Source organism: Lepisosteus oculatus, chromosome 15 (genome assembly GCF_040954835.1).
Source record: "Lepisosteus oculatus isolate fLepOcu1 chromosome 15, fLepOcu1.hap2, whole genome shotgun sequence".
NCBI classification, from domain to species: Eukaryota; Metazoa; Chordata; class Actinopteri; order Semionotiformes; family Lepisosteidae; genus Lepisosteus; species Lepisosteus oculatus.
The window spans coordinates 6,029,620-6,042,420 of record NC_090710.1 but is presented as its reverse complement, the minus strand read 5'-3'; the positions used below and the strand labels follow the sequence as shown (position 1 = coordinate 6,042,420).

The 12,801-nt window shown below is 35.9% G+C and overlaps 1 protein-coding gene across 1 annotated transcript in view; it reads left to right on the top strand.

Moving 5' to 3' along the window:
* Positions 1 to 12,801, top strand: part of ubac2 (UBA domain containing 2) — a 90,578-nt gene that overhangs the window by 42,693 nt on the left and 35,084 nt on the right. Inside the window, exon 5 of the mRNA XM_006638906.3 lies at positions 526 to 649. Within this exon, the coding sequence (XP_006638969.1) occupies positions 526 to 649 (124 nt within the window). The remainder of the gene's footprint in view (positions 1 to 525; positions 650 to 12,801) is intronic.

The window sequence follows — 12,801 nt, the reverse complement described above, 5'->3', positions numbered from 1 at the left end:
AGTTAGAATCACTTACAGAATATCGCCATATAGTACATTGACTTTTTACTACCTTTGATAGTATTATTCTTCCACTTAATGTCTAGTTCTTCTCAGTCCTTTTGAACTGACATACAGGTGCCGTTACTCTCTATATTGTCTATTTTATGCATAAGCAGTGTAGAAATGAATACATACATTCATAGTACGTACCAGGTGAATGATGGAAGCGAAGATAGTGGAAGTCTTAAAGTGAGCATGAAACATGGAAGAGTTAAAGAAGTTAACTTCTGTGAATAACAGTATAAAATTATTGCGGTAAAAGTAAAAATGATCCCTATATATTGGTCAGTGTTTGCATCATCAGGGAAAGTGGCACTATGTGTTTGTTAAAACTATAAGAACTTTTACTTTCTGTTCCAGAGATGGTGTGCTTTTGGGTAGTCTAAGGGTGCATCTTTCACATATTATGAATAAAGGATCTAAAACGTGTAATTTTGGGAAAACCCGGAATCCTGACTAGAACTTGATTTTGTTTGTCTGCAGGCTGGGGCCAGTGTTTGCCTTATTTGTGCCTTTCTACTGCTCCATTCCAAGAGTCCAGGTCCCTCAGGTCTTTGGACCTGTCCCCATCACGAACAAATCCTTAGTCTACATTGTGGGTCTTCAGGTACGTGCACTGTGTTCACCTCTTTCGTTACCTTGCTGCACGGTTGTTCTCACGGTTGTTCACCTTCTGGATAAAGAATAAAGGTTTTGCACCAATTTGATATCAGCATAGTTTCAGTTAAATTATTTCAGGCAGCAGTGTTGAGTAGAGATTCAGGGGATTGCTGTTGTACCGTTGAGCTGGGCACTTCACTCAAATAACTGTGGATTTGAGACACTGTGGATGCAATCGCCAATCTAATAAATATAATAATGAATTATTTTTGTGATTAACATTGTGATTATTCTTCAACTGCCATGTTACAACTCAAATTTTGCTAAACTCCACATTTGTTTCATTTGATTCAACTTCTCATTAAAATATTCATGATTCATCTTTGAAAATAGGACTTGCATAATTCAGTACATGTGAGTGTTCCCTTCTTTAACTGGAGTGGCTTAGAGACAGATCATATGGTATTGAATGTGTCTCAGAGTGTGACCATCTACATGCAGAGTGGACACCATAAGCTACATGCCAAGGGGTACGTAAGAATATTACCAGACACTTGCAGAAATGAATGTATGCAAATATACAGGAAGTGACTATCACTATCACAAGCCTTATCTGGAGAGTGAGGTACTTTCCATTTTGTCATACTGTTCCTGGGGTAATCTTTTAGATATAGATATTTTTCCACATTATTTCTGTCAGTTTATGTGTGCCAATATGAAAATGTCTTCATCAGAAGTGGAACTGCTCAAAGCCAAAATGTGTTTCTTGTTCTTCAAACTTTTCCATGTGGAGTTCACCTCTGTAGTTCCAGGCTTGAACCCTCACAAATGATTTATTTGTATGATCTTTACACAGCAAGGTGGTTATACAATAGCCTACGATTTTATTCGTGTCTGTGTAATTAATTTGCGTATACACGTGAACAAAGCATACAAAATTAAAGGAACTTCTTAATAACAAGTGTCTTTAAAATAAATTAGTTCTCTTTTCCTACAGTCATGACACTAGGTTTAAAGCTTCCATCCCTACAAACTGGATCTAAGCAACAGTTTGAATTCCTCCTTTTTATTTACAAATAGCTGCAGGACACATTTCTTTGAAGATCTTTGAAAATAGCTTTTTGTCCAATTTAATAGTATAGCTTGCTTTCTTGATTTTTAGATGCCCATTTCTATTTGCAATCTGCTATTGAAGCCTGAAAAATGAAGATAGGAAAATCGATGAGTGTTGTGTTTTCTTAAAATCTGGTGAACCTCAGTTTGTTGACACTTGATCTTTGAGGTCGTTCACAAGTAAGGCCTTGGGGCCAAAACTCAAGTAGCCCTTGGCTGGCTGTGAATCATTATTTCCAACATCTTTGTCACTCTAAACCAATTGTGGATTCTTACCTTGATTTAGAGAAAGTTCTGTTATGCTGGATAATGCTTTGCTTGATATTGCTTATATAGTACTGTGATGTGTTTTGACAAAATGTCTGGATAACCCCCCCAAAAGAAACGTCTCTGTCACTGCCCTATTTGAATTGGTGCCCTTGGAGATACAGTACTTAGAAGAAAGCTTTTTAAGTCGCACAGCTAGAGAAAATGTTACCTCCTGCAACACTGTACTGTATTTAACATGGTTCTCCAAAAAACGTAAAAACTGAGCAAAAAAAACAAATTCATTAGCAAGCCTTCGTGACAGCTTACCAAAATTATATCTTGTGAAAGAAACCATCGGACACATGAGTCTAGCATACATATGATTGATTTTAGGTCACGGACAAAGAGATTTTCTGTTCAGCATTGCGCTTACTGCTCTGGTTTAGTCAGTTTTGCCTTTCCGTACAAATGTTTTTTTTTATTATTTATTTTTAAATCAACTTTGGTGTATTACGTATACTATTACTTAAGGAACCCCACCTATTTGGAAAATTTGCGATGAGTGGAATAACGCGTGTACTCTGTTCCAGCGTACTCTGGTGTTTCAACTTACAATCATGTGGATTGATTTTGTCATGCTGCATGATCAGGAATGATGTAGTAGAAAAGGATTTTAGACTTGTAGTGATTATTATTGATCAAGACGTTTTTAACAATTCTATGCTGTAAAGAGAACCTTCTGTTCTTTTAAGAGAAACAATAATGGTTTTGAGGAAGTAGACACTTTGTGAGAAGAGATGGTACCAGATACTGTGGTAGAGCTATATATATCACAAACAGAATCTAAGCTTTTGTAGGTTTTGCTTTGATGACATTATTAATTAAACCTGTTGTTATTTGAATTTAAAGACAATTGAAAGACAGGAACAATGAGAGGTAGGTGAAGTTAAATTAAACAAACTTAAAAGCTTTTGAGTGAAAATAATAAAGTAAATCAATTGCAACATGTCACATTTTTTAAGATCAGTGAATAGATGTTTAATGGGCAAGAGTCTAAACTTGCTCATGTTGTGTGACATGACATGTTTTATATTCATTCCACATACCTCATACATTCATCCATCCAATTTCTAACCACAAATCAGAGGGCAGACACACACACTCACACCAGGCTTAGTTTTCCCAAAAGCCGATTAACCTACCAATAACACTGAGCCACTGTGCCACCTCCACAATGCAGATATAGCCCTTAGAGATAAGAGATAATTTTTTCTTGCTTTGCCTTTCTCAGGGTTTTGTGTATAGATCTTATTTAATAACATAATCATTGTATAATAGTTCTCACGTACTGTACAGTATATAGCACTGAATTAAACGTGGTATCCTATTTATAAAACAATTTTATGTCCGTGGAAGTGGTAAAGTACAACTCCCGCACATTTTCAGTTACTATTCCTAGTGGTGCTATGACTGGTTACAGCCAGGTAAATACATTAGATGTGTATTTTTGTCAGTTTCCAGTGCTTTCCTGCATTAAAGACAGGGCCATATGCTTTAAGTGCTGCTGTAGATTAAGCCTACTTTCATCTCAACCTGGCAGATCTCATGTGGTTGAAAGACCCAGAAACATGAAGCCACTTTGTGGCTTAAACTTGCTTTGAGATGACTTTGGAGTCTTGCCGCAACTCTGCACAGAAGCGGGGAAGCTTGAGAAGACCTGAGCACTGTTTCAGTTTGAATAAATTAAACTCTGACTACTTGCATGGTCTATAAACAAATACCGTAGCTACCACTTCATGTGAATTCTTTTTTTCATTTGTTTAAAGCCACCAGTCGGATATACGGGGCATATATTGTTGGAATACTCCGAAATGTACCACTGACTCATTTTAAAATTTCTTAGTGTTTAAAAGAACTATTTTCTGAAGAGAAAGAGCAAGGTCAGTCTTTTTTTCCAATGTACGCCTTCACGGTCAGAGGAAATGGGAACTTGGCCTTTTTTTCCGATCATTGTGTCATTGAATTTTAATAACTCAGAATGCTAAAATACAATAGCTCTTTCAGAGATTCTTATCATTTTTTAAAAATTGTGCCCCTTTTGGTTTTGGAGTCTGCAAGACAATAACGGTGTATTGTTTTAGTGTTGAAACTAGTTTTACAGTATGTGTTTTTCCTGTTGGTTGCTTCTTGGGAAATATGACATAAATCCCACATTTGGATTCTCCATAAATCACAACACCTTAGTGTTCATGCTTGAAATATTACTACCTTTTTTCTTCTCCTCATTATTCTTATTCTGTAATCATTTTTTCTGCTTTCTACACTTGCATCTCTGGGAATATTTAAATGTTTCCCTGAATACTGTGACTTCAGATTTTTTTTCCTAGAACTTCCTGTGAGCATATACTTGATTACGATCCTAAATTAATTATTCACTCAAATATGTTTGTGAATAGTCTGTGTTTAGTTTTTCTTTGACATAATTTCATACGACTGAGTCTAAAGGTGTCTCACATAAAGAATCCTAAGAATGAGCTGTGTAGGTACACCGTCTGTACAAAAAGTAATAACAGAAATATTATTATTGCCTACCTTTTTAATATTTATATATTTATAATAATAATAATTAATTATTATTATTATTATTATAAAATCGTTTTATTTTTCTGAACCTTTCCATGTTTTGAGGTGCATTTTATTTTCTTATTTAGTATTTTCATTTTCATACACAAACAATTTGAAAAGACTAGTTATTAAGTTTACTGATGTGGTTTAAGCAGAAAATGTACCGAATTGTTGCAGAGCAAATCAGAAATGTCAGATATGTGTATGAATAGGACAGACGGAATAATTACGGTGGATAGATTACTTCTGAACAACTAACTGAAGTGTGGTAGTACTTATTGAATATTGATTCTGTGATGGTGTTCACTGCATTGTAAAATACTGCACAATAAAAACGCATCTTCCTGTATTTTAAAATGTGGACATCTTTTATGTGCCTCATACAACTGTGGACTTTAAATGAATCATTTTTGAGTTGGATCCAAATGAATAAGTAGATGAAGCACCAGAATGGCTCTAGGAAACACTGTTTTAAAACACTGCATGGATTGCTGTGAGTCAGTAATTTCTCAAATACTACATTAACTTCAAGCGAAGATGTAACAATGTTTGAAACAAAACCGTTTTGTAATTAGTGATGAATGCTGAAACACCTGTTAAAATACACTGTGTTAAAGTAATCCACACTGCACTGCGAGTAAATCACGAGAAATCAAGGTACTGTACATGCATGTTAATGTGACAAGTGCAGCTTTGCACACACTGGGATTCGATCAGCACCAGTCACCCTATAGGTCTCTTGCAGAGGGAGAATTCTTCACTTAAAGGAGGTGATATCACCTTATGTTTAGGGCTGGGCAATATGGCCAAAAACATTATCACAATAAAAATGTTCATATCAGTCGATATCGATAATTATCACGATAAATGCCAAATCATAATTTCTTTCAAATTTAAAGGCAGATTTTTTCTCCTGAGTGAAAGTTGAAGAAACCAGACAGTTAATTGGTTAATTAAACAACTATTTATTTTAAGAACACAGCAAACACTTGCCAAACAGCAGAAACATTAAACAAATCTGTTAGCTACCCGGTCTGCAACATACACGCGCACTCGCGCAGTATTTTGTGCGCATGTGCATATCATGCGCAAAGCATATACTGAACTTTTGTTAAAATTATATAGAGGAAAATTATATCGCGATAATTATCGTTATCGAATTATCGCCCAGCTCTACTTATGTTACAGGATAAAAATCTATCCTGTAACATAACTCTGTCTCCTCCTATGTGGCAACATAAACCATATACAGTTTTAAAGAAAGCATTACAGGCCCCAAAGAAGATTACATCATGGCATCTTGTGCAATTACATCCTGTAAAGAAATGTGTTCTTCAACATTACAAGTTTGTTTACAGTGATAAAGTTGAACAGGCCAGATGAGAGATTTAAGACCGGAACTTTTTTTGTAACAAAAGCTGTAACCAATCGGGAGCAGAGAATCAGGATTGTTTTCTAACTTGTCCTTGTTTCGGCATACATGGAGGATATCATGCATCCTCTAGGTAGCTGGACAGCTGCACGAGGTCACAATACAGACTTTGTTCCTCTGATTGCACCCTGTATATGTTATTTTATATTAGAACGTTTGCAGCTGGACAGGAATACAGATAAGGTTCATCCCCACAATCTCAGATTTGAGCAACTAGGCGTTGACAATGTTCCCTATTAAACAAGCAAATTAAACAGGAAAAAAATGAAAGTTACACAGAATAAAAGCTTGAATTTCTAATGAGAACCACAGTTTGAGTTGCAGTTTTGATTACACACTAATCTTTCCATTCATAATAATCCCTGTGTGTTATTGTCCATTTGTCTCCATGTAAGTTTTGTAACACGGGTATATTTTGTCACATCTAATACACTTATAGTAGCTTGCAATGTAAAAGTGGCTGTAAAGTAGTTATTGTTAGGTTTTCTTCAGTACTGGTGCGTATACAAATGAGATGATGACGCATCTCACAGTTATATTTATCATGGTCAGACTTCATAAGCATCTGAAGAGAGAATTTGTGTAGTGATGTCCATGAAGGTGGAAAACTTTTTCGAATTAATACTCACATGTTTCACTTGGCAAGTGAAGAAACAAGGTGGGTCGTCATGGGAGGTTTGTCTGAGAGAAAGTGCAGAGAAGCGACATATATAAGAACATACTGTAAATCCCCATAAGAACAATGTAAATACAGAGGAGCATAAACTTTGCCCATTGACTTAAAGTGGAGCCTTTTCTCATATGAATTAAAGGAATATAGCTGAGCAAGGGACATATGTTAGAAAGTGTGTTTTACTTGTAACTAATCAAATGCAGTACAGGGCATCCTGTTATACAGAAGGCCAGGTTACATTCCTAAATCAGTCAACTTATTATAATACAAAACAATACAATGGCAAAATGGCTTAGAATGGGAAATTAATATTATAAGGAATAATTTAATTAGCTTGAGATATGTTCTCAACGTACAGTTAAGACCTGGGTATATACATTTAATATACCTATAACTCACAAAAAATATTTATAAAGTGTCACCAAATCCTTTTGACTTGTGGTCTCATTAAAACCAACAAAATAATTTGCTGCTTCAGAGTAGATTTTTTTCTACACACTCTTCATGCATTTAAAGTTAGCAATCAAACCTTGATCCATTGATCAGATCAGCGATGTAGTTTGTACTGATGATTCATGTGCAACAGCACTGTCTACAGGAAGAAGAATTTATTTAATGGTAGATTAGGCTCTTCATAATATTTTTGCATTTCCAGAACAAACTGATCCATGAATTGCCAGTGTTGCTGGCTTTTGTTACCTTGAAGGACAACGTAAGTGCAGGAAATTCTTAAATGAAATTCCTCAATTCATCAACGACATCAGTGCGAAATGGCATATAGTGAAGTCATTTATAATGGGGCCCACCTTGATACTTTTTTTGCTGGAATATCTGAGGAAATTGAGGGGTAAAATCCTACATCGAGTTTTGAAAAGGTTTTCAGCAAGATCTGTGGAGCAAAAAACATTCCTACACTGTGCACCTGTCATTCCTACACTATGACAGGTGCACATTTGACTTTTGCCAAAACCAAGAGTACGTTCAAAGCCCAGAGCAGTCAGTTATGAAGATAAAGGACTCATCGCCTGGTAAGACAAAAGGGGCAATCTGCAAAATAAAAACTCCAGGATCTTCTTTTTTCCCCGATCTGTCAGTAGACATGCAGTGGAAACAGTGACTATATAATGAGACACAGAAGGTGGTACTATATTGTAAAAACAATTGTAAATCCGTTGAAAAACACAAAAGGAAAAAAAGAATGTAATCCAATTGAACAGCCTCAGCTGACATTGCTGATTTGCTTTTACTTTTAGTGGTTTCAGTTTATGTGTGTAGACTGCCTATGGCTCGTTTAGATCCTGACTATACTGACCAGCCCAACATACATAACTTATTTCACTTATCTCAAGGACAAAGACAACCTACCGAAACTGTTTCATCAGATAAATCCCCATTCAAGATGGCTCCTGGCTGCTTAAAGATGAGAACAACATTCATCAGCATTTTGACCTCCTCTTCACCTGGGAATGCACCTTTGGTTTGCAGATTAATGCTATGCTTTGCACGAGATGCGCAGGCAGCCCAATTTCTTTAAGACTTCGTATAATGTGTTAAAGATACTTAGTTGCTTTAATTTCTCTCATTAGTAATTTTTTGGGTTCTATATAAGTCTATGTAGCTGAAATGCAGTTGTTGTTATTATTAAAAGAATGCATTTATTTCCCAAAATAGATGCTGTAGGTCAGAGGGTTACAGATTCAAATTCTTAATAGGAGTTCTGAGAATGTATTCAGAAATAAAGTTATTGTTTTTTTTGTTGGTGCTTGTTTTGAAAAGTTTTAACTGTGCATGTTTTATTTATAGTGGGCTTGCTTGTTTTCTGTTGCTCATCTCATTGGGGGAACTTCACACGCTGCAGTGTGCCGCATCCCAGAATGGCAGGATAGGTGCTGATATACAGTATAAATCCCCTTGAAGACACAGGATGTGGTCAAGGTTCTCATGCCACTCCTTTGTATGTGACATAGTTAATCGAGAAGCCAGCATACAACAGGTACACCACTGCACATGAAGGGGAACACCAATTGTAGCTTGAGTCTGCACTGTGCACTGATCACAGAGGTCTTCATAAGCATAATCAGAAAGCATATTTGGGAAGGAGGGTGTGCGACAAACCTCAAATTTTAACTCCTGTTTTCTGGAAAGAGTAGTTTCCAAAAATTCAGCACAGTGCAGAACGTGAATGCCAGTCAGCAGCAGTACAGACTACACAGAGCCGTCACCTCAATCAAGTAAGTGCCTGAACTTGCTGGGTATTTTGTTCCAGTCCTTAGCAATAACAGCAATTTCTTTCTCTGTGTCTATATATACAGACACCATGGTAATGGATGCTTTTTTGCTCTCCTGTATCAAAGGTGCCTATAATTTTGGAGGTGACTGTATCCCCTATGTACTGTATCTATGAAACCCACTCATAATTTGAGTGTAAAGTTATTGTGGCAGACCTGTCTAGTCATGTTCTTACAACATGAAGAGATCTGCGATGATGGTAGAAAATCACAGCTGTATTCTATCTGTTCATACATTGTGACTCTAAGCACACCTGAGCAGGGACAATACCAAATGCTACATGTAAGTAAGGTGTGCTAAAGTCATTTGAATGATGTCACTTCTACTAATGAAATATGCTGAAAGTTAAGAATGCAGCTTCTCTATAGCCCTTACTTTTTACTATGCTTCAGTCTTAGGTTTAGGTGACCTTTTCTTGAATCTGGTGACCATTTTTTACACCGCGTCCAAGAAGAGATACATGTTTTTTTTTTTAGATATTGAATTTAAATTCTAATTTAAATTCTAAAGCTAGTAAATCTTGACGTAGATTTGAAAACATCTGCCCCTGAATGATGTTTACTGTCATAAATGTACCATGGGAAAAAGTAGAGCTAAGTGAACAAGAGTAAAATCATAGTAAAGACATGGTAAAAATAAAGGGATAATATGTTTTTTTAAATTTTTTAAAAGTCTAAAAGAGAAAATTCTCAATTTACGGTTTATTCTATTTCCACGACAGGTCAGTCAAATAGTCAGTGTCTCTTTAAAATGGATTAAAGCGAAACAGAAAACCAAGAAAAATTTACATTTTGTCCTTGGGAGTCTTTATAGAGGTTAGATTCAGTCGGTAACCACTGCTCACACGCCATGTTTCACCACGTGAACTAGTTTTCTACACAGGATGTATCTAAGGCCATTGGTTATATATAGCCTGTTGCTGTAATGTTATAGTTGTATCTGTTAATATAAATATGGAGTAGAGGGGTTATCTTCTAAAATTAAATGCTTAAAGCCTGGCAAGTTTAAGTGGAGATTTTAATGGAAGCCTAGGAGGGATGACTGCAACCAAGTTGTCCTTCACCTCTATTATTCTAACTTGTAATCCTCCATTATGTCACTACCTGAAAATCTATACGTACCATAACAAGCCCTCTTCTCCATCTTCTTCTTTCCTTCATCATTCTCCATCCCTCTTCCAAACCCATCTCCACCTGTGCAGCTCCCCCTTGGTCAGGTCCACTCTGCTTAAGGGTCCTGACTTTCCTTGTCCAGAGACTAGGTGATTGACCCACTGCCAAGAGAGTGAAGCCAAAGCTTCTTATGCCTAATTTCTCTAGAAACATTCCTACTGCATTTTCTTCTTGGGTGTTGTTATTCCATGTGAACCACTGCTGCTGCAACCGCTGCACACAATTTGTTTGGGCACCAAATGTCCGCAATGCAATACAAATGTAATGCTATTAATCTATTACATCAGCTTCTACAATAGTTAATATTGTCCGATTTTACTAATCACAATTACTTTAGTACAACAGGTTTCACGATGATATTCAGTCTTAGTCATAGATGAGCGAATATTGCAAAATGTCAGTCATTTCTAAGAAAAGGTAATGTTGCTCAGCTCCCATGAGTTTTTGTATTCTCCACACAACAAACAGTTTTTGAAAACTTCCCCAAATCATATGATAAAGCCTGGGCTACTTAATCTGAGCATCTAAATTGGTAAGGTGTGGTTTCCTTGATTTGTAAGATGTGTACAACACAGTCGGCCTCTCTCATGAATGCATTTGAACCAGAAATGAATATCCCCGCTTTTAGACTGTATTAAACCTTACAAGACAGCAGTAGTTACAGTATCTGCAGTTTGGAGTTTCCAAATTGTGGTGGTGTGCTTTGAGACGTCTGAGGTCAAGGAAGCATATCATGCAGTCTGACGGTTCTGGTTGACAGAAGGGTGAAGATACAGTAACAGGGAGACACCGCCTTGCGCCAGCTTCTGTTGATATGACTTACAGCTCTTTTAAATACTGCCACTCCCTGGGTTATTTAAGACTCAACTTACATGAATTCTGCTCTATTTTAAAGCTCCCGTAGGTGCCATAACAAAATTGACTAGTTACAGAAAAAATATATTAGGTGCATAAAGAGCATTGCGGTGAGTTCCCTCTGTAGATAAAAGGTGCGAAGCGTAATGAGGTCACCACCAACATCGACCAGAGTGCCATTTTACAGTCAGTCTCGCTTTGTTTATGTACATGTTTTCTCCAAATATTATGAGTAACAGGTCATATCATTTGTCCTGTACAGTACAGTGTGGGATAAGGCCATGTACAGTAACCTATTTATACATTCTCTCTTCAAAGTTTCAGTTATTGTTAACTGTAGGTTTTTTCAAATGTTTGCAATATTTGGTGTGTATTTATTGTCATTATTTGTTTTTTTTCATTAAGAAAAATGAATGGAAATTCTCATGTGTTCACACAATGCATGCCTAGTGGAACAGAACCCTTGCTTAAGTTGGAAAATGGGTGTAAACACATTAAATTATTAATTAAATTAAATTATTATTAGTTCATTAGTAAGTGGTGAACTTAGTGAAGAAGGGATAATGAGCATATCCTGAATTATGTTCTCGTGATTCCATGACAATTTTTTTAGGTGGGAATAGCACCTTAATGTCTATCATCCCTTTTGACTTTCAGCTGTCAGAACTACAGCCATCAATTAATTAACTAGTGTTTGATTTTCACTTATATTAAGACTTCATTTTTAGCGTTTCTTTCAATATAATAATTCGGTATGCCAAAAAGTGCATATTTAAAGTGCAAAGCATACCAAACATAATTGTGTATTAGATGTATTAGGTGTTCCCTTCCTAACAGGAAGGGAAAATACTTGGACATGGTTAAAACCTTTTCTTTTCTGATATTATATGATATTATACCACCACAGCCATTCATTTATGCTTGATTGTATGTGAGTTACTGTAGCTTTCAATTTCTAAAGCCACTTTTTCTTAAGTTGTAAAATAACTCTGATTTATTAGGGGCCTTCCACCCTGGTTCTAGAGATCTTTAAATTTAGCAGGTTTTATAGGTCATTATTAAATTGCAATTTCTAAAACCTTTTTAATTGTGATTAATTAAGCAGGTAATTTCTTGAACTACTGAAAGTAATGTTGAGATCATTTGAGACCCAAATCTCCAAAAGACCAGAGTTACCTTAATTGAACAGTTTACATTTTAATCCATCGTTCATTTGCACATTTCCAATCTGTAGAAACTGGTGATCTATAAATTGATTGGATTAGATTGGGTCTCTCCAGGATGAGGGTTGGAGTCCTCTGGGTAACTGAAGAGTCTTTAATTTGTATCTTGAGTTTTTGGTCAGTTAGATATGCTTTTATTAAACTATAAAATAGGTGTACGATTGGATATCAATTCCGGTCCATATTAAGGTGTGTTTTATAATATTTTATTTAAAAATGACAGGTGCTGATAAAAGCAACCAAAAGAGATAAAGAGGTCAAATATCTTCCTCTCAGTTCTATAGTCACTTTTTATGTTTCTTAAATTCTTGTGAAAATTTAAATTAAATATAATTTAACCTGGTAGCATACAGTACATTTGTAATCATAAAAAATACCATTATGCAACATTCGCTTTCCATAAATTGTAATAGATATTAAAAATGTTGATGTATTGAAATCTGACTTTGATAGCAGTGTTTTGCCACAGATCCCTTTGATAGTTTTTTCCCCACAGATGATGCTTGCCTACAGTTGACAGTAATGCAA